Here is a 19,791-nt window from a genome sequence, read left to right as displayed (position 1 = left end):
AATTGCATGGCATGCTTACTGTGATTTTTCCCTTTCACAATGAGTTTGCCAATTAAGAAATCAACACTTTTTTATTCAATATATATGTATTGAGTGCCTACTGTGTATCTGGCATCTTTCTTGTTCTGAGGATATGACAGTTAACAAAATAGACAAGAATCCCTGCTTTTGTGGCACCTTGTATCCTAAGTGATATGTACACTAGTTAGCCTTATTTTCTTCCTGTAAGTAACTTAGCTTATCCAAATGTATGAGTGCGTATTAAGAAATTGGCCATATTATTGTTGTACTGATTGGCTAGAACAGTGCTCAGTGCATGGTAGGTATGCAGATAACTGAATGAATAGGACACTTTGGAGCCTGTGAATTGATTGGCCAAGTGCTGCTGTGATTCATGCCGTCAGAGTCAGCCTGATTCTCCAATCATGTGCTCTCACCTTGAAGACGCTGAGTAAATTTATTGGTAGTCATGCATATACACTGCAGAGTTGTTGGCTTATGATCATTTATTTCCTTTGGTCCTAACTATTTCCTTCTTCTCCACTTCACTCTTCATATATCTTAAACATAGGAGGAATCACACTCCTTCTGGAGAAGTGAAGAGAGCATCCCTTCTTCAACTCATGTAGCAAGCTTTTTCTTACTTCACTTTGATACTCATAAAAAGAGCATGATTGTGTTTCTTAAAACACAGCAACCGTGTTTCTCCAGTCAGAAGAATTCTTGGGTCTTTTTAATATGTTTTCCTGAATTTCCTCCTCCCTTTTGATCAATACTTTACGTGGGTAGAATGTGAAAGGAATATATGCTCTTATTACCATGGCAAACAGTTTTATCTCATAAGATAAAGTCTATCATTTTCATTAAGCTGTCTTTTGAAAATAATTTAGTGTTACAGAAATCTCAACAGTAACAAAAATTGTCACCAGGATATGACTTCTAAAAACACATTTCAGTAGTTTTGCACTTAGAGTTTTAAATAGAGATCTCGTTTTTATTATAAATGTTAAATATATTATAACTCCATAATATAGATTCACAGGGCTTTTTTGAACTGTCTACGTTTTGTACTTCCCTAAGAAAGAATTGCCCTTCTTGGAGACTCAGAATCAGTTTGTTTGAACATTCTTCCCCCTTTGTATTTGTCTTCTGTTCATATCCACAATGAGTGATTAGTGGAGGTTAGTTAGTGGTTCGAAGCTGTTTGTACCTCATGAAAGGCATGCTCTTAAATTTAATCCTTTCCTGTGGGTGGGGACCCGTTGTAAAGTAGGACCTTCTGGTGAGGTGACTTGGGTTGGGGTGTGGCCCACCTTCTTCAGGATGGTCTTCGTCCTCTGAGCAGAGTCCTTCATAAATGGAATGGCTACAGAGAGAAAGAGAAAGCCATGGAAGCAAGAAGCTGAAAGCAGTGAAACCCAGAAGAGAAGGGGGAGACCAGCCGTGGAGCGCCTTGCCACGTGACAGGGGACCCAAGGATCGCCAGCGGCCAGTCTGCCGGGAGAGAGCATTGCCTTGATGATGCCTTGATTTGGACATTCTCATAGCTCAAACTGTATGCTGATAAGTTCCCGTTGTTTAAAGCCGACCATTTCATGGTATCTGTTTCGAGCAGCTTAGGAAACTAAAACAGATATTGAGGAGTAAATTTGTAATATTCTGTGTTTGTTAACTTGAAGAACAAGTGTGCCCCCAGTAGAGCGATTGTATATGAAGGCATTTAATAAAAACCATAAATACTCTATAAAACATTATTGTGGTTTCTTCCTTCAAGCTGGCCTTTACTGCTTGGTCAGAGACAAAATACTGGAAGGTCTGAATTCTTCAAACTGAAAAGGTAAAAAGTTAACAGTGATAAGAAACACAGAAAATAAATGAATAAATAAGTACATAAATAACAGTGAATAAATCTTTCTGGGGGAAATGGATGTGGCTCAAGCAATTGGGTTCCCATCTACCGTATGGGAGGTCCAGGATTTGATTCCTGGGACCTCCTGGTGAGGGCAGGCTGACCCACGTGGAGAGCTGGTGCAGCCAGATGATGTAACTACAAGAAAAAGAAACAGAGGAGAGACAATAAGACAGAGCTGAGGTGGTGCAAGAGATTGAGCACCTCTCTCTCACTCTGGAAGGTCTCAGGATCAGTTCTCAGTGCTCACTAAAGAGAAGACAAGCAGACACAGAACACATGGCAAATGGACACAGAGAGCAGACAACAAGGCGGGGGGGTATAAATAAATCTTAAAAAAAAAAAATCCATCTGGGCACCATGCATGGTCAGAGACAAACTACTGGGCTCTGGGATAGTCTTTCTCATGGCTTTTCTTATACTCTTAAGAAAATATACTTATTTATTAAATGTAAGTAATATACCTTAGGGGAATATTAAATTTTCACATGCTTGGCATGCAGTCAGATATTTTGAATGAGAGCATCATGCTTACTTTCTAAATCGACCTTGGAATTGGTAAGCTCATACTATAATGATAAACTAGTGAAGTGTCTGTATCTTCACCTCTCTGCCTGGAGCAAAACAGTGAGACTTAGCGATAAGAGGCTAATTTGTAAAAGGGTAGCTATGCTCTGAACTGAAATTGCTGGGGGAGACCACACAGTTGGGAACTTGTGTGGCCAAGTTGCTTGGCATACATAGTCTCCCTCCCACACTCACTAAAGCAAATACCAGTTGAAGTTTCTTGATGAGTTTCTGGCATGTAGATTAATCTGTGGTTCCTTCAAGGGCAGGGTGTAGCCTACCAGATAGCTTACAGTCAAATTGTAACCCACTTCTAAACAACTTTAGGATTTCACATGTGCATTCTATAGTATATTTTTATTGAATAATTAATATTCAGTGAAATGCACAAATCTTAATGGCTTTCATTCAGTGAGTTTTGGCAGTTATATACACCCGTGTAAACACCTCCCATCTAGATACCTAGACATGTCCATTGCTCCAGAAAGTACTCCTTCCCACGACCTGCTCTCTGATTTGAATCCCATAGCTTAGTTTGGTCTGTTCTTGGATTTCGTATGTATGGAATCCACAGTATGTTCTTTTTTTGAACCTGACTTCTTCCACTTAACACAATGTTTTTGAGATTCATCTCTTTTGCAATATGCATTTTTGTCTAAACCAAATTTTGGACCCCATTTTATGTCCCTAAACTATTTTCCCTCCTTTTTGTTCCCCTCATCAACTTCCAAAGGAATGTGTCAGCCTCTTTTAGTTGACTTTCCTGGAATATACTGACCTCTGCATACACAGTTCTTTCTGAGGAAAGTTTTGTTTTCTTTTGTATTTGATTATTGTTTCTACTTCACTAATTTTCTACTTCCTTTGGGTACTCTGGTTGCCAGTATGTTGATACTTCTTTCTCTTTTCCTTCATGAGTATTTCCTTTCCCTAATTTTCATTATTTTATACCTTTCCTCTGTATTGGGGATAGCTGTTCAAGTTTTTAATTTTCTGAAACACTGATTTTCTGTAGCATCAACTATGCTTTTTTATTGTTGATAACATGGATTTTCATTTTGTGTTTATATTTTCATTTTTATTGCTATCATCCTTATACATTTTATGTTGTTTTTCTTTATATATAAAATATTATTCCTTATACTTTTTATATTTTTACTTTTTATATTATTCTTTATACTTATTTTATTATTTATCTTATTATCATTTTTATATTATCTTTTTACCAGTTCCCCATTCTGTTGCCTTTACATTGAGGTCATGTTTCCTTGTACTTTCTTAAATATGTCAAATGATTTCCTGAAAATTTATTTTGCGTCATCCTATAGAACACATTCAGAAAGCCTCTGAGAAAGAGTTTTCCTTGTTCTCACTTATTTTTCTTTCAGCCTCATGTTGTTTTTTCTTCCTTTCTTATCCTCACACTTATGAGTTCATTCTGGAACCAGATGGGTTGAGTGGCTTATCCATTTGTCCCCATTTCTGCTCTCCAGTATGACAGTTCAGCCCTCTTTCTTAGTCTTCAGCTGGAGGGCAGATGATGGACCCATTCCCAGTGTAGCTTCCCAGTTCTAGCAGATATCAGCTCTTTGTACTGGGCTCTGTGGCTTAACTTCTTTCTTGTACCCCTCGGCGATTTTCATATTATATGCAGTCTAATTCTAGCACATGCCGCATCCATGGTTCTTTTCTCCCATTTCTCCACAGAGTGCTTCTCAGAAAGTACTCTGCTATCATTTACTCCCCTTACCTTCTGCTCAGTTGTTTTCTGAGCTTTGTAGTATCTCTCTGGTCTGGTCATGAGAAGATAGAGATAGTAGTGTAGCAGTGGATGGGAAGGCTGGGCAAACAAGTTTCTGCTCAGTCTAGCAGTGCATGAGAAACACTTGTGTATAGGATTTTGGTTTGCACATACCCTTGGTCTTTGAGTCAGTGCACAGAGTGGGAGCCACAGCAAGTACCTTCTCACCTTCATTCAGGTGGCTTTCATTTAGCTTGAAATGAGGTCGAGGTACATCATGAGATGAAAACTGTGTAGTTATTTATTTGCCCTTTTCCACAGCTCTATCTACTTTATAAATGGTGTTAGTTCTTTGAAGTTTTAAGGATTAAGTTGTTTTTTTATTCTTGGTTTTCAGTGATGTTGAGAGATTCTTTTTTGTTGTTTGTTCTTTATCTTTTTCAGTACCTTCATTGAAATATAGTGATAGATTGGGAGGAGTAACCCTCAGTTACTAGACAAACATTATTTTGAGACTGGCATCTGGCATTTTTAATGCTAATTTTAACTTCCTGGGCTTGCATGCTTTAGACACCAATTCATACTAAAAGGAATTCAGTTTTGAGAAAACACCTTATAAACCTGTTGTTTTCGGTACTTAAGACATGTTTTTGAGACTCTTATGGATTCTAACCAGCAGGGATGTGTGGGTCAACACAACATACTAGAATTGTTCTCCTAAGGCTTGTCTCTAGACTGCATGCTCCCTCTAAAGCCTAGTGCTGTGTTTTGTGTGTTTGTTTCAATAGTCCTCATGTATTAACCGATGCACCTGATATGGCGCTTCTCCTTTCCTCTCTTATTTTCCTTGTGTGTATAGCAAGTGGAACATGAACTCAAACCATTGTTAAAACTTCCCTTTGATCAACTTTAAATTGGTGTTTGAGTTATTGTAAATGGCAGATTTTGTGGCTAGGAAAATGAGGAACTCCCTTGAATGTTTCCCCAGAGTTGTTAAAATTGTCAGCTCTCACTTGTTCAAGGATGTCAACATCGCTGATATAAAAGCAGGTCGTAGACTTGGCATTTGAGCTCCTGTTGTCTGCAGGTAGGGTTTGAAAATGTTTAAATTGTTGTATTTACAATAGTTTTCTTCTTAGCTCCATTTTATACTAAACTTAGTTAAGGATAGAATAGTGGACTGAATGAAAGATTATTGGACTTGTTAATATGTTTTTAATAGCAGTTCAAAGGAGTTTTCTTTTGTCTTTTAGCTTAATCCTGATTATCGAGATGACCAAAATGAAGGAAAAAATGTGGTGAGTAGAATTGTACCTTCTCCTAATCCTAGCCATATTGTTTATATTTTATTATTAAAATTGAAATTTTAGTAGGAAATTTGAAGACTAGGGACTCTGAGGCTGTGATAAAAGATGATATGGCTTAGATTATAAGAACATACCCAAACCTGGTTATGTAGGGAGATTTTTAGCAAACTGGAGGCCATTTATGGTTGTGCCTGGAAGGCAACTGACATCTGGTAGGTTTGGTATTTCTGGGCTTCTTTTCTAGAAGTGCATGGAAATTAGAAAGGGAAGAAAGAATTATGACATTATATTATAATAGGACAAAAGATTAATCCCTTGGGAATTAAAGAAATTTGGGTTTTATTTGTGGGGAGAATTTGAAATTGTGAGCCTCTAGATGACTTTTTATTTTCTGATATTATGAGTTTGCTACTTGAAAAATCTCAATCTTATTTTAAAGCCAGTGTTCATTAAAATATTTCTTAAAAATTCACTCTGCTGATTTCATCATCATTTGTAAAGAAGATAATTATTTAGTTCTGTTACTTCATGATGTCAAGATGACTTTATTCATTCAAAAATTTGGTGGTTCAGACATTTGATGTTGTGCAGAAAAAACCTCTGAATGATAGGCTGGAATTTTTTCTTTTTTAGCAATTTAGCCAGTTATTTTGATGTAATATAGATGGAACCTATAATTCAATTTTCTTAGGAATGTAGCAATTCCTTTTGGAATTGGTAGGTATTATTAATGCATCATGGAAAATTCTACCCTTTGATAGAAAGAGTTGGAATGTTTCATTTCATTGGTGCACAACCTTCTGTTTTATAAGGATATTGATATGGGGAGGTGAATCAAAACAATTTGTTGGCTCACTGTATTCTATTTGACTTTTCTTTCTGAGTGACTATATAGGGTTTATAATAGAAATGGAGCTAAAGTCAGGTCCAATGAAAACTTTAATTTATGTCAACAGGTCCCCAAACACAGAGGTAGGCTTATTAGATCAATTGGAACTTCTGTTTAAAATTGCATTTTATCACCCTATGTGTGTGGACTCTTTCCGCTTTGGTTTTCAAATGACTGCCCACAGGTGTGGGTTCTCACTTTCTTATGATTTAGTAAAGTGATGTCAGTAATCATGTTTAAAAAGCTGTGTATGTATCATTACTCTTTGGTTTTTACTATAAAACCACTATTATCCCCACCAAAGATAACCACGAACACACCTTTGGTTGAACCCGTTGGATTTTTTACCCGTTGTAGTGATAGCAAACCATGGTTTGGGCTTGTGTAAGGTGATTGGGGCGGGGGCATAGATTTCAGTACTTTCAGGAAGTGGAGGCAATTAAAGTGATCTTAATACAAGACTAGAGCCAGGCTAATGCTGTATGATGTGAGGAAGCATCAGTCACTCATATTAGCTGGGAAAGGGGAATAGTCCGTCATTTTTGTGGCTTGGAAACTATTCATATTTTGTCTGTGTTCAGACATGGCTGTGGAAGGTCCTGTCTTTGTCTTGCCCATCATCACTGAGCGACCTTGTCTGATGTTGGGGTTTTAGGAGCTTGTCCATATTCCACAGGAGAAGGCCAGTAGGTGTGCGAGCCAGGCCCGCTTGTAGTGAAACCAAGGCCTAGCTGAAAGCACCCGTCAGCTGGGAGCCGGGCTGGTCTCCTCCTTCTCAAGTTTATTTTCATCATGTCCTGTGTGAGTTCTAACGCGTGGTGCAGGGAAGAGAGAGCTCTTCCTCCAGCAGCACCCAGCCAGGTAGCAGTGGACAGGGGATGAGGAGGTTTGTCTTATATACCTCGCTCACCTGCTGGGAGGATAAAATAAGACCAGACAAATGGAAGCTCTTCCAATAAGAGGTGTTAGTAGGCTAATAACATAAGTAGTTTCTATTAAAAGGGCATTGTATTAAAACTTCACATTATACAACCGAATTAAATTCCTATGCTCATTCCCTTTATGCTACATGCTTTTTTCTGGACAAAACAGAGTGGGAGAATATAGAGTATGAGAGTTTAAGGAGCAGCACAGACATGATAAGTAAGTAATATATCCAAGGTGAAGTTCACTCTTTGTGCTAATCAGGCTTTTAATTAGACTTACTTATTTTTACTCTGAAATACAAACCTCTTTATTCACTGCAGAAGCTGAGGAAGAGCATGCTTCTGTTCAAGCACTGGCCATACTTTAACTGTATGCAGTGCAGGTGGGTGTTCTTCTGCTGTAAAAGTTTATGAATGGATCCTGTTTCACGACAGAGACATCTAACTGGAGATATTTGATTTAATATTTTTTTCTTCCAAATTCCCTGTCTTGAAAGTAAACGAAGCTCAGAATGGGGAACTCTAACAATGTAGCTTCTTATTTTATAGACCATTTGTCACCTAGCAATAATTATGGTTTTTATCTAAAGAAGAAAATGAAGGAGCAATTAGAGTTTAATCTTTAGCCTATGACATTGAAGTCAGTTTCCCAAAACAGAATGCTATCCTACTCAGTTCTGGGGTCCAGTAATGCTCAGTCTACTGTGTTGTGCTAATGTTTTCTGTCCTAAGTTTCCCTATGTTGTTTCTTAAATGCCTAGTTAATATTTTTCCTGTGATTTAGAAACCTTTATCAAAATGTTGCCTTCCATTTCTGAAGCTTCAAAGGTTAATGCATGGTGCTGCTAAAATGAGGCAGCATGTGTCAGAGCTCCCATTAAGACCTAAATTGCTGTATTTATTCTACAAAGGAGTCTGCTATTTCCAATCTTACAAATGTACAGCATCCACAGGGACCCTGCAAACATTGGCGCCATGTCAAGCCCAGCTGGAAACCTGACAGTCATTAATTTCGTCTCCTTGAAAAACTGCATTTTTCCCAATGGCTCTTTGTTGGGAATTCATTTTTTGGGGGAATAACACCAAATTCACGTGGACTATGATCTGGTTTTCTGAGGTACTGTCTTTGTCGGTGCTGGGGTACCCCACCTCAGGCAATCCTTTGGTGTGGGGCTGCCTTGGGCATTGCAGAATGCTTGGCAGCCTGCCTGGCTACTCAGACTCATGGGTGCCAAGAGGGGCCCCTCTTTCCCAGTTGCAGCAACTAAACATTTCCATAAATTACCAGAAGTCCCCTGGGAGAAGGACAAACTCAAGTTGAAAAACATTGGCCTATGTGCATATAGGTACAGAAGGAGAATTGTTTCAGGAACCACAGTCTTTGCCTAAAAACACATAAAAATTCTTTTTCTTAGAGTTTTTTTTTTGGTGGGGGTGTGTGTTGCAGAATTAGATTCTGAAAGGAGAAAACCTCAGAATTTCCTGGAATTTTACCATGTATCCCTCAGTGGTAAGGTAATAAGGAAAAGAATGACAAAATGGTCATATTAGGAATTAGTTTGAGAGTCACTGTTTTAAAAAATAGGTAGATAAAGGTATTTGCAGCTTTAAAATGGCAGTGTTGTGACCCCACCCCAATCTTGATGGTGGAATGAGAAGTTTCAGGCCTCTGTCGCCCCAGAGAAGCTTTGAACACCTAGGAAGAATGGGCAAAACCAGTTCTTTCTCAAAGCTCTGGAAAACAAAGGATTGCAGTCACAGGGTGAGAACTGTATCAAGAAAAAGGTCACAAAAGTGAAAGGATCTCGTGGCATCTGGCTGCCCCTTTCTCATCCTCTCACCAGCTTGGAACAGAGCTGGCTCACACTCCAATGCAGATCCCTGGTCCCTGTACTGGAAAATTTTCAATTTTAACATACTGGGACCATGCATGTCTCGTGCAAACTGTGGTGGTGGCCTGAGGACTCACCATCTGAGAACTTGCCCTGTGTGCAGAAGGTGGTCATGCTGTCTTGAGCAAGGAATTGCTGACTGTAGGACACAGAATGTAGGACATAGAATTGCTGACTGTAGGACATTAAATGCAGCGTCTGGGACCATGAGGAAGCTGTTCCCTAGGGAAGAAAGGGCATTTGTGTTGGTATAAATGGGGGGATTCCCAGGGCCAAATATGCATGTCCAAGATGAGACACACACCAGAAAGGACCAAGGAGGCCCTATGTTTTGGACCAGAGCTGTTCTCCAAGCTCATTGTATGGACAAACCATGAAAGAGAATGCTTGCACAGGTCAATCTGCTAAGACTGGGAAGGGTGCTCTTTCGTTTGTCCTTTTTCTTTTTCTTTTTTTTTGGTTACCTCCTGGCGTTCAAGGAAAGTCTGGTCATAATAGTAGCTGGATATAAACTTAAGGAAGAGTCACCACAGTGTCTAAATCCCAGCATTAACACATTAAAATATCAAAATGTCCCATTTTCAATAAAAGATTATAAAACATACAAAGAAACAGGAAGCTGCGACCCAGGCAAAGAAATCGATTAAAACATTAGAAACTTTCCTGAGTGTAGTGAGGAGCTGTATAAAACGACAGCCTCCCCCTGAACTGAGAGGGGTGCATCAGGCCACAGAGTGACTCAGACAAGTCCAACCTGGTGAGTAAGTGAGTGGTTCTTGGGAGCTTATACTGGGTCCTTGTCCTTGATGGTGGGAGGAGAGATGGTGCTTTCCAAGCTTGATTGTCTGCACCTTCTGAAAAGGTGGTGGGTCTTTTATTGTGATTGCTATGTGCAAGTAAGATATAAGCATAACTCTAAAAGAATGCAGCTCTTTGCTCAAGAGTAAAGGTACATGTGTTTAAAGATGTTTTTCAAGGTATGCAGGGGCACACATGACTTCTATGAATGCTTCTTTATGCTCAAAGAAGAGGTTTGTATTATTTATGAAAGGAGGGAAATGTCAGATAGTTACAGTTTTACTGACTTTAAGATATTCTTATTTTCAGGCAACTGTCTCCTGAGGCATGTCTCATGATTAGCCGAATCTAGCTTACAAGTTAATTTAAGAAAAGGAGAGTAAGAGTCAGGGGGTGTTAAGTTACCTATACCATAGAAACCATCAGTGAGGAGGATCAGAGCTGGGAAATTCCAGAGAGCCTTTAAAAATGTCCTAAATATGCTCAAAAAGCTAAAGGAAGACATGGAAAAAGAACTAAAGGACACAGGAAAATGATAGATGAACACAAAGGAAATATCAATAGAGAGGTGGAAATTATGTAATGTAACCAAACACAGCTGAAGACCACGGTGACAGAAATTAGATATTTCCTAGAGGAGGTGAACAGCTGATGGGAGCTTTCAGAGAAAGAATCAGTGAACTTGAAGATCGGATAGGTAAAACCATCCATTCTGAGGAGGAGAAAGAAGGAGTGAAGGAAAGGAAGCAATGGGTATCATCGAGTATACCAGTGTAAGCACTGTGGGAGTCCCAGAAGAAGGAGAGAAGGGGTTAGAGAGAATAATCAAAGAAATAATGGCTGAAAACTCTCCAAATCTAGTGAAAATTGTTAATACACATGTCTAAGATGCTTGACCAACTCTAAACAGAATAAAACCAAACAGACCCACACTGTGCCATATTATAAGTGGTAGAAGGCCAAATATGAAGGAAGGATTCTGAAAGCTGCAAGAGAGAAGCAGTGTGTTCAGTCCAAGGGAGCCTCACTTAGATTACATGCCATTTCCTCATCAGAAACCAGGGAGGCAAGGTGGCAATGGGAAGACTTACTGAAAGTGCTGAAAACAAAAAAAAAAAATTGTCAACCCAAAATTCTGTATCTGGCCAAAGTGAGGTTGGAATTAAGATATTCTCAGTTAAACCAAAGTTGAGGGATTTTGTCACCCCAAACTGGCCCTACAGGAAATGCTAAAAGGGAGTTCTGTAAGTTGAAAGGAAAGGGCACTAACTAGTTGACTGAAGCCAAGTGAAAAATGAATGTCCAGTGAAGATAATGATGGGTAAATGTAAACATGGTGCTATTTTGTTTTTTACTTGAAACTCCACTTTTTATTTCTTACAGGATCTAAAAAGCCAATGTATAAAATGTAATGACAGATCAATGGTTTGGGCTCATAATGCATTAAACATGTGTTATGTGACAAGAACTGCATAAAGGTGGGGGGACAGAAGGGTATAAGAACATTATTTTTGTATGCTGTTGCAGCTGTGTTATTAACAAAGTAAATGAGATGTTACAGATTTAGGATGTTAAATTTAAGCCCCATGGTAACCACAAAGAAAATATCAGAGCATGTGCAGACTCACAGAGATAAATTAGGGTACAAGTTATCAGTTGGGGTAGGAGCAGTAGGGAATTAATACAGTATGAGTGTAGGGGTTCTGATTGGGGAGATGGAAAATTTTGGTAGCGGAAGGTGGTGAGGGTAGTGCAATATTGTGAATGTGATTAATCCTACTGAATGGTATGCTTGGGAGGAGGTGCGATGGGAAGATTTACATTGTATATATGTTTCCACAATTTAAAAAGGAGAGAAAGAGAAACTGAAGAGATAATGACACTTAAATGCAATACATGGTACTGGATGGGATCTAAGAGCAGAGGAGAAAAGGCTAAAAAATAAAAATAAGAAAAAATTGGAGTATAGAATGTAAGCTTTCTATTAATGTTAAGTTGAATGTGGTAATTGCACTTAACGTGGTTATATATAAGTGTACATCCTTGTTGATAGGAAATGTATATGGAAGTATTTCATGTTCATGGAGTATGATTGTTCATCCTGTTCTCACATGTTCAGAAAAAGACAGAAAGAAAGCAAGCTACAGCAGTGGTGGCAGAATTTAGAAATTGATGGCTTTGGCTATCTAGGGTGGGTGGATATATGTTGGAGTTCTCTGTGTGGGTTTGTATTGTTTTTGTACCTGTCCTGTAAGTTTGAAATTATTTCACAATACAAGGTTAAAAAAATAGTACAAGAACCATTGGTGACATCAAATTGCTTTTTACTGAATTCCCTTTGTTGATTTCACTGAGTCTCATTCTTGGTAAAAGTCTTACCAGGTAGTAAAATATTCAGTCTTTTCAAAATAAAAACAGTGGCAGTGTTGTGTCTAGTTACATAAAGTCAGCTTGAGAGCCAGGAGGCTTGGAACAGGAGCACGGATGCCTGCACAGCGCTGCGCCCGCACAGGTCTGAATCAGCTCTGCAAGGACACACGTTGTTTCCTGCGGAATGTCTGTGATGCCTAACAACAGCACTGCAACGTGATGCTGCTGCTAAAAATTCGATGACTCACAAATGAGTCAACAGAGAAGGTGCTGGGGATGCCTAACTGCTGTGTGGCTGCCACAGGCTGCAGGGTGGGCAGGAGAGGCAGGAGAAGCATTGCTTTGCTCTGCTGGCTTTTCATAAGAGATTTCCAGCTCGTAGGACCTGAGAAGTGGTGTGCTTTCCTTCCAAGTGAAGAGCGGAGAAGGCTGGGTCAACTTTCCACAGCCTGGAATTGTCCTACATTGAGTGTGTGACAGTGAGCTAGCTTGTGTTCAGTTTAACACCTCTTTAAGCTGTTCTACCTTAATGTGTTTTCGTGATACAAGGGAGAAGGCACTGTACTTCTGTAATTCTGTTTAGGGAAATAGTGTTGTTGTGTTGTTTTTCTTACTCAAAAAGAGATGCAGGTTTATAAACAAAAAGCCACAAGCACACAATTTTGAAGCAAACTGTCCATGTTATAAGGATATAATATTTACTTGCTTCTGCATTGAAGCTAAATTCATAGATTTAAAACAATTGTATAGTTATAACTCACTATTCAGATTTAATTACTTAAAAGTTCTTAGGGACTGGCCTGGAATTTACTACCAACCTGTTTGCAAAGGAGAATTTATTAAGCCAATTAAGTGAGTGCAAGAGATTAAAGCAGAATGCTCAAGACTGTAGCACTAACTTCAAAAGCTTCTAATCCTGTTAAAAGTTTTTGTTCACACGAGCAATTATGTTATTTATAAATAGAACTTATCCGTTAATTAAAGCTGTTCTTCAAGGACCTAAGCACACTAATACAGGGTAGAATAGTACGTCCCCCTTACTGCATATAATTAAAATAAAACCAAGGTCTTAAATAGTGTGAGTAATTCAGAGCAACCTCTTTTAATTAGCCCCAATTAGTCGGGTTTTCCTATGCATGGGAAAGATTCTTGTTGCAAGTTGAAAGCGTTAAAATAGAGAGGTCCCAGGGCCTCTTGTTGGGGCTCCACAAGGAGACATTTCCGAGGCAAGAGGAGTACAAGGGCAATCTCTAGGAACCTGAATATGTTATCTTTTTGTAAGTCTACACTTTACTAGGGCTCCAAAAGGATATTGGATGCAGGAGGACCAACACTGCTAAATGAATCCATAAGCAACTGCTATATAAACTGCAGTGCCAAAATAACCAGTCAGTTACTGCATTTCCCTTGAAGGAAAATCTATATGAAAAGCTAAATTATTATTAGAAGATTGGTATGCAGGAGACCCAGAAGATTAGATGCCCCATATCATATTCCTTTTAGGCATATAGTATTCTTTCAAGAAACATGGGCTACTCATTTGTTGTTTCAGGGCTCTGACTACACTAGGAAATGGTGAGAGAAGCTATCAAATTCTTGGTCATTGACTCTCCATTTATATGCTGACTTCTGTTAGTAAAGCCTTTCTTCAAACATGGTTCCATATAATTGATTCTATTTTATTTCCCTTAGTTAAAATCAATTTTTAATTGTGTCTTTTCAGTGTTCCACTTAAGCCATTTGTGCCCCCATCCCACTGGCCATTTATTCACACAAATCCCTCCTTTGGATTATTTCTTCAACTGATTACTCTCATCCATGTACCTGTGTTCTCCTATTCTGAGGGAATACTGCTATCCCCCACTTAAATTAACAGCACTCATTATATGGACAGTTCTTTATTTTGACTATAATAGCACTTCAGAATCCAGAAAAGAGATCTTTTAAAATATTTAAGATTGCCATTCTCCAGTTTTATTCCCCCCAAATTTTTATGCAACTCAGGAAACACCTAAGAACAAATTTCTTTTCCTTTGAGAATGATCACTTCCTCTTACTAAACTTCCTCCTTTTTCTTCCTCCTCCTCTGCTTTCTTCTTATCATAATCACCATCCTCTTTAATATCAGATGTTGTCACACCATGTACAACCAGAAGGAGTTCCTAGTTACACAGGATATTCTACTAGGTTTTGTAACAGAGGATTGTGTAGATTTTGTTGAGGCCTTCTTGCCTGTTATTTGTAATTTAAGTTGGACAACAGTGTAGTTCCTGTGTCATCATTAGAAATCAGAACTTCTAGGGAAAAAACACTTTGCCATTGGTATCTTTGGTATAACACCTGGATTTTCATGCTGTGACATCGTGGAGATCAACCAAACAACATACTTTTCAGTGATTACCTGCCTGCCTGCCTGCCTGCCTCCCTCCCTTTTCTTCCCTTCCCTTTCTTTCCCTTCTCTTTCCCTTTCATCTTCTTTGAATATCTTTATTGAGATGTAATTCACATTCCTTTAAATGCTGCTGTTTGAAGTATATGAAGTCGTGGTTTTTAATAGATTGATAGAGTTTCAGAACTCTAACCCCTATTTAATTTTAGAACATTTGTTCAAGTCACTTCTCCTTTCCCTGTTCCCTAAGCCCCTGGCAGCCACTAGTCTGCTTTCTCTCTCTATGGATTTGCCTATTCTGGGCATTCCAAATAAATGGGTTAATGCAATAATGCCTTTTTGTGTCTCATTTCTTTCACTTAGCATAATATTTTCAGAGTTCATCAGTGTTGTAGCATGAATCAGTACTTCATCCATCTTTTTTTTTAAGATTTATTTTTATTTATCACCGCGCCTTGCTGCTTGCTTGCTGTCTGCTCTCTATGTCCATTTGCTGCATGTTTTTCTGTGTCTGGTTGTCTCCCTTTGTTGCGTTATTTTGCTGCTCCAGCTCTCCGTGGGCATGGGCCATCGGCTCTCCACGGGTGTGGGCCAGCTTGCCTTCACAGGGAGGCCCTGGGAAGCGAACCCATATGGTGGATGGGAGCCCAGTCAGTTGAGCCACATCCACTTCCCCTTCATCCATTTTTATGGGCAAGTAATACTCCATTGTAAGTATATTCTACATTTTGTTTATACATTCATCATTTGATGGACACTTGGGCTATTTCCAGTTTTTGGTTATTATAAATAATGCTGTTATAAACATTAGTGTACAAGTTTTTGTGTGGTCATATATTTTCCTCTCTTGGGTAGATACCTAGGAATGGAATTGTTGGATCATATTTTGAACATTCTGAGGAACTGAGAAAATGTTTTTCAAACTGGCTGCACCATTGTACGTTCCCCAGCAATGTCGAGGGTTCTAATTTCTCTGCATCCCTGCCAGCACTTGTTGGTGTCTTTTTTATTATGGCTCTCCTATTCATTTCCCCATTTCTTTCTCCTCTTTTTTATTGTAGCTATTCTATTGCATTTCCCTCCTCCTTTCTACTCGTTTGCTGCCTTCGTCTTCATCATCTTAAATATCAGGTAGAGTATATTTATTGTGCTTATGTGTTTATTGGGCATTTGTTTATCATTTTTGGAGACATGTCTTTTTACATCCTTTGCCCATTTTTAAATTGGGTTATTTGTCCTTTTATTTGTGAGTTGTAAGCATTCCTTACATATTCTTGATATAAGTCCCTTATCAGAACTAGGATTTGCAAAGTGTCTTTTCACTCTCTCTCTCTCTTTTTTTAAAAGACTTACTTTATTTATTTCTCTTCCCTCCCCCCGCCCCCTGTTGTCTTGTCTCTTGTCTAGTCACTGTGGGTTCTTCTGTGTCTGCTTGCATTCTCAGTGTTATCAGGAACCTGTATCTCATTTTGTAGTGTCAACTCTCTGTGTGTGTGGCACCACTCCTGGGCAGGCTGTGCTTTTTTCAAGCAGGGTGGCTCTCCTTGCAGGATGTCCTCCTTGTGCCTGGGGCTCCCCTATGGAGGGGACACCCCTGCGTGATACGGCACTCCTTGTGTGCTGCAGCACTGTGTGTGGGCCAGCTCATCACATGGGCCAGGAGGCTCTGGGGATCGAACCCTGGACCTCCTCTATGGTAGGCGGACACTCTGTCAGTTGAGTCACATCTACTTCCCTTCACTCTCTTAATGATGTCCTTTGAAGTACAAACGTTTTAATTTTGATGAAGCCCAATTTATCTAGTTTATCTTTCCTTGCTTGTTTTTTGTGGGCCAGCTAAGAAATCATTGCCTAATCTTAAACCATGAAGATTTGCTCCTGTGTTTTCTTCTAAGAGTTTTAATGTTTTACCTCTTATATTTAGTATATAATTCATTTTAAGTTAATTTTTGTATATGGTGTGGGGTAGGGGTTCAACTTCATTCTTTTGCCCATGGATATCTAATTGTTCCAGCATCATTTGTTGAAAAGCTTATTTTCTCCTTGAATTGTCTTGGCACTTGCTATCTTTCATAAAAAGAAACACTGTATCTTTTTGGGTGATCATAAAAGTAGAGAGGAAAGGAAACATGTAGAGGTAGTTATGTTTATCTTCTCCAAGCTGTTAACTGATGGTTTTCTGGAAGCTCTTTAATTATCATGGTCTCACTGTAGATAATAGTTAAGAGGAAGGATTGTGAAATCAGCTAGAGCTATGTTTGATTTCAGTTCCAGCACATGATTGCAGTAGGAATTTGGGCTCTAGAGCCTCAGTTTGCTCATCTTTAAAATGGGGATAATAATATCTAACTCATGGCACTCAGTCCTGACTAAGCCACATATATTCAAATATTGTTTTTCTCACCAAAAAAAAAAAAGAAAAAAAAAATCTTTCAGCAAAACTGGACTGTAGGCTATTTTTCTTGCATAGCCCTGATTTTCTTCTAGTACCACACTCGAATTAGTACCACAGCATGCATTCAGTAAATGCTTGTTGATCAATTGAGACTGCTTTCATTTTCCTTTTGAGTATCCCTTCTCTCTCCTACTTTCATTTCACCTTCCTGTGAAGGTCCAATGATACTGTCTTTTTCTCTTTTTCAAAATTCACTAGTTTAATAAATACATATAAGTGGTTGTATTTTTGTACTTAATTGCCAAGAATATGTTGCAGTTTTTGTATTGCATTTTGGTTTCTTATGCATCAGATTATTCCATGGGGCAGTGGGGCTTGGGGCAGTTTAAATAAAAATATATAATCTTGAATTTTGTGTTGCCTACCTAAAATGGTAGGATGCTCTTGAAATGTTGAGTGAGCGTCACATATCATGCAGGCTTCGATTTGTGACGATTTCCTTTTATTTCAGTTTTATGCAATTACAGTAAGTTCTTGGATCTAATGGAACAAGCTGATGAGCTGAATGGGGATGTCCCTCCCCCTTCTCTCCAGCTTAATGTCCTAATTGTGTTTTCAGAGTTGGACATGAACTCTGAAACACTGCCATGCTTACTCTCTAATTTATGAAATCTTGGTAATCCAACACATTATTTCTTCTGTGTTTGCTTTAAATGTGGAGTGGTTTAAATGACTACTGTGTAACTAGATGTAGCGCAGGGGAAGGGACCATAACTGCCATGACTGTTAGTGCCTTAATGAGGCACCCAGACCAATCCACCCTCTAGGAATGTGTGACCAGCACTGCTGATAAAAAAAGACCTTAAAGCCTCTCAAGTCTGAGCACCTCTTTCTGGGTGATATGAAATCGATACCTCTATAATCCAATGAAGAAATTACATGCAAATTTAAACATTATTTTTCTGGATTAATTGGGAAGTTTAGTAAGAAACCTGATATAAGTAAATAACCTTGTACCTCCCTCAGCAGAGAGAGGGAGACCTTCCAGCTTCAAAGAAAAAACGCCAAGCAGGGGAGAAGATCATGTATACTTTAGTCTCAGTCCCACATGGAAATGACATTGCGTCCCTTTTTGAACTGGATGCCACAACTCTTCAGAGAGCTGACTGCCTAGTTCCAAGGTAAAAAAAATAAAGTATGCTTAGAAGACACTTTCTCTGAATAATTTTACCGGTAGGTAAGGAATTAAAATTGTAATGTTAATGCCAATTTTGTGATATAAAAGGAGGAAGCATAAATGAAGAACAAGTATGAAAACATTATGTTTATTTTGGGAGTAGATTATAATAATTTGTTTTATTTTTATAGGTAATTAAAATGCAGGGTGAAAGAAATTCTGAAAAATTCATGACATTTAATCTTATTGTTTGGCCTTTGATTACTAAAATGAAAAATAATTTAAAAGCATTTCAATTACCACTTACATAATGTATGTTTTTATATCAATTCCCCAAATTCATTCATTCATTTATCTGATTATTCAGTTATTCAGTCAACAAATATTTATTGATCATCTATTACATTCCAGGCATTGCTCAAGGCACTGGAAGGACAACAGTGAGCAAATCAGTTATGTTCTTGTTCTCTTTACTTCAAGTAGGGGAGACTTATATGTTTATAAATAAACCAATAAACATTGAATTTAAGGCCAGGTAATGAAAATGCTTTGAGGAAAAATTGCAGGGGCTTTTGAGTTCTACTAAAGTAAGAGTGTTCAGATACCACCTCTTGGAGTTAGGACATTTGAGAGAACATCTGAATGAACTGGAGGATCAAGACCTCTCCTTTGGGGGAAGAGTGTTTCAAGCAGCACGGGCAGGAAATGGAACTATCTTGAAATTTACTAGATGTTTGAGGACTATGTGGCCATTGTGGCTGGACCAAAGTAAGTGAGGTGGAGGGAGATTGGTAATGAGGTAGCCAGGACTTAATTACAGGAATATACTCTTTTGCTTGAAATTTGACGATTAAGATTGTTTGCCTAATTCTGTCTACCTTTCAATGATACTTTCTTTGGAAGCACAGAGGAGTCGAGCCCATTGTATTCTAGAGGCCTGGGTCTGTTGTGCTGGTCTCAGGCTGAAGGCAGTGGTTGGGCTGAGGCCTGAGTCTGTTGTAGTGACCTCAGGTAGAAGGCCATGGTTGGGCTGAGGCCTGCGTCTGTTTTGTGGGCCTCAGGCAAGAAGGCGATGGTTGGGCTGAGGCCTGGTTGTGTTGTATGGCCTCATGCAGAAGGCAGTGGTTGGGGGGAAGCCTGGGTCTCTTGTGCAGGCCTCAGGCAAGAAGGTGATGGTTGGGCGGAGGTCTGGGTCTGTTGTAGTGGCCTCAGGCAGAAGGCAGTGGTTGGGCTGAGGCCTGGGTCTGTTGTAGTGGTTTCAGGTAAGGCAATGGTTGGGCTGAGGCCTGGGTCGCAGTGTGGGCCTCGGACCTCAGGTGAACGTTGGGCTGAAGGACCTACACAGAAATGCAGACAGCGCTGTGTAGGTGCCTTTCAGGGAGGGCAAAATGTTACTGTCCTGACACTGGGGAGGTACAGTGCTGGTTTGGT

The 19,791-nt window shown here is 39.1% G+C and overlaps 1 protein-coding gene across 3 annotated transcripts in view; it reads left to right on the top strand.

Annotated features, from left to right (window-relative positions):
- Nucleotides 1-19,791, top strand: part of ITPR2 (inositol 1,4,5-trisphosphate receptor type 2) — a 480,765-nt gene that overhangs the window by 121,951 nt on the left and 339,023 nt on the right. For 2 of the 3 annotated variants that reach the window (XM_058282925.2, XM_058282929.2), the window contains exons 10-11: nucleotides 5,471-5,515; nucleotides 18,210-18,364. In XM_058282925.2, coding sequence (XP_058138908.1) covers nucleotides 5,471-5,515; nucleotides 18,210-18,364 — 200 coding nt within the window. The remainder of the gene's footprint in view (nucleotides 1-5,470; nucleotides 5,516-18,209; nucleotides 18,365-19,791) is intronic. The other variant, XM_058282926.2, reaches the window with a different exon arrangement.

This window comes from Dasypus novemcinctus, chromosome 20, assembly GCF_030445035.2.
Source record: "Dasypus novemcinctus isolate mDasNov1 chromosome 20, mDasNov1.1.hap2, whole genome shotgun sequence".
Lineage (NCBI taxonomy): Eukaryota > Metazoa > Chordata > Mammalia > Cingulata > Dasypodidae > Dasypus > Dasypus novemcinctus.
This window is presented reverse-complemented; position numbering and strand designations above follow the sequence as displayed.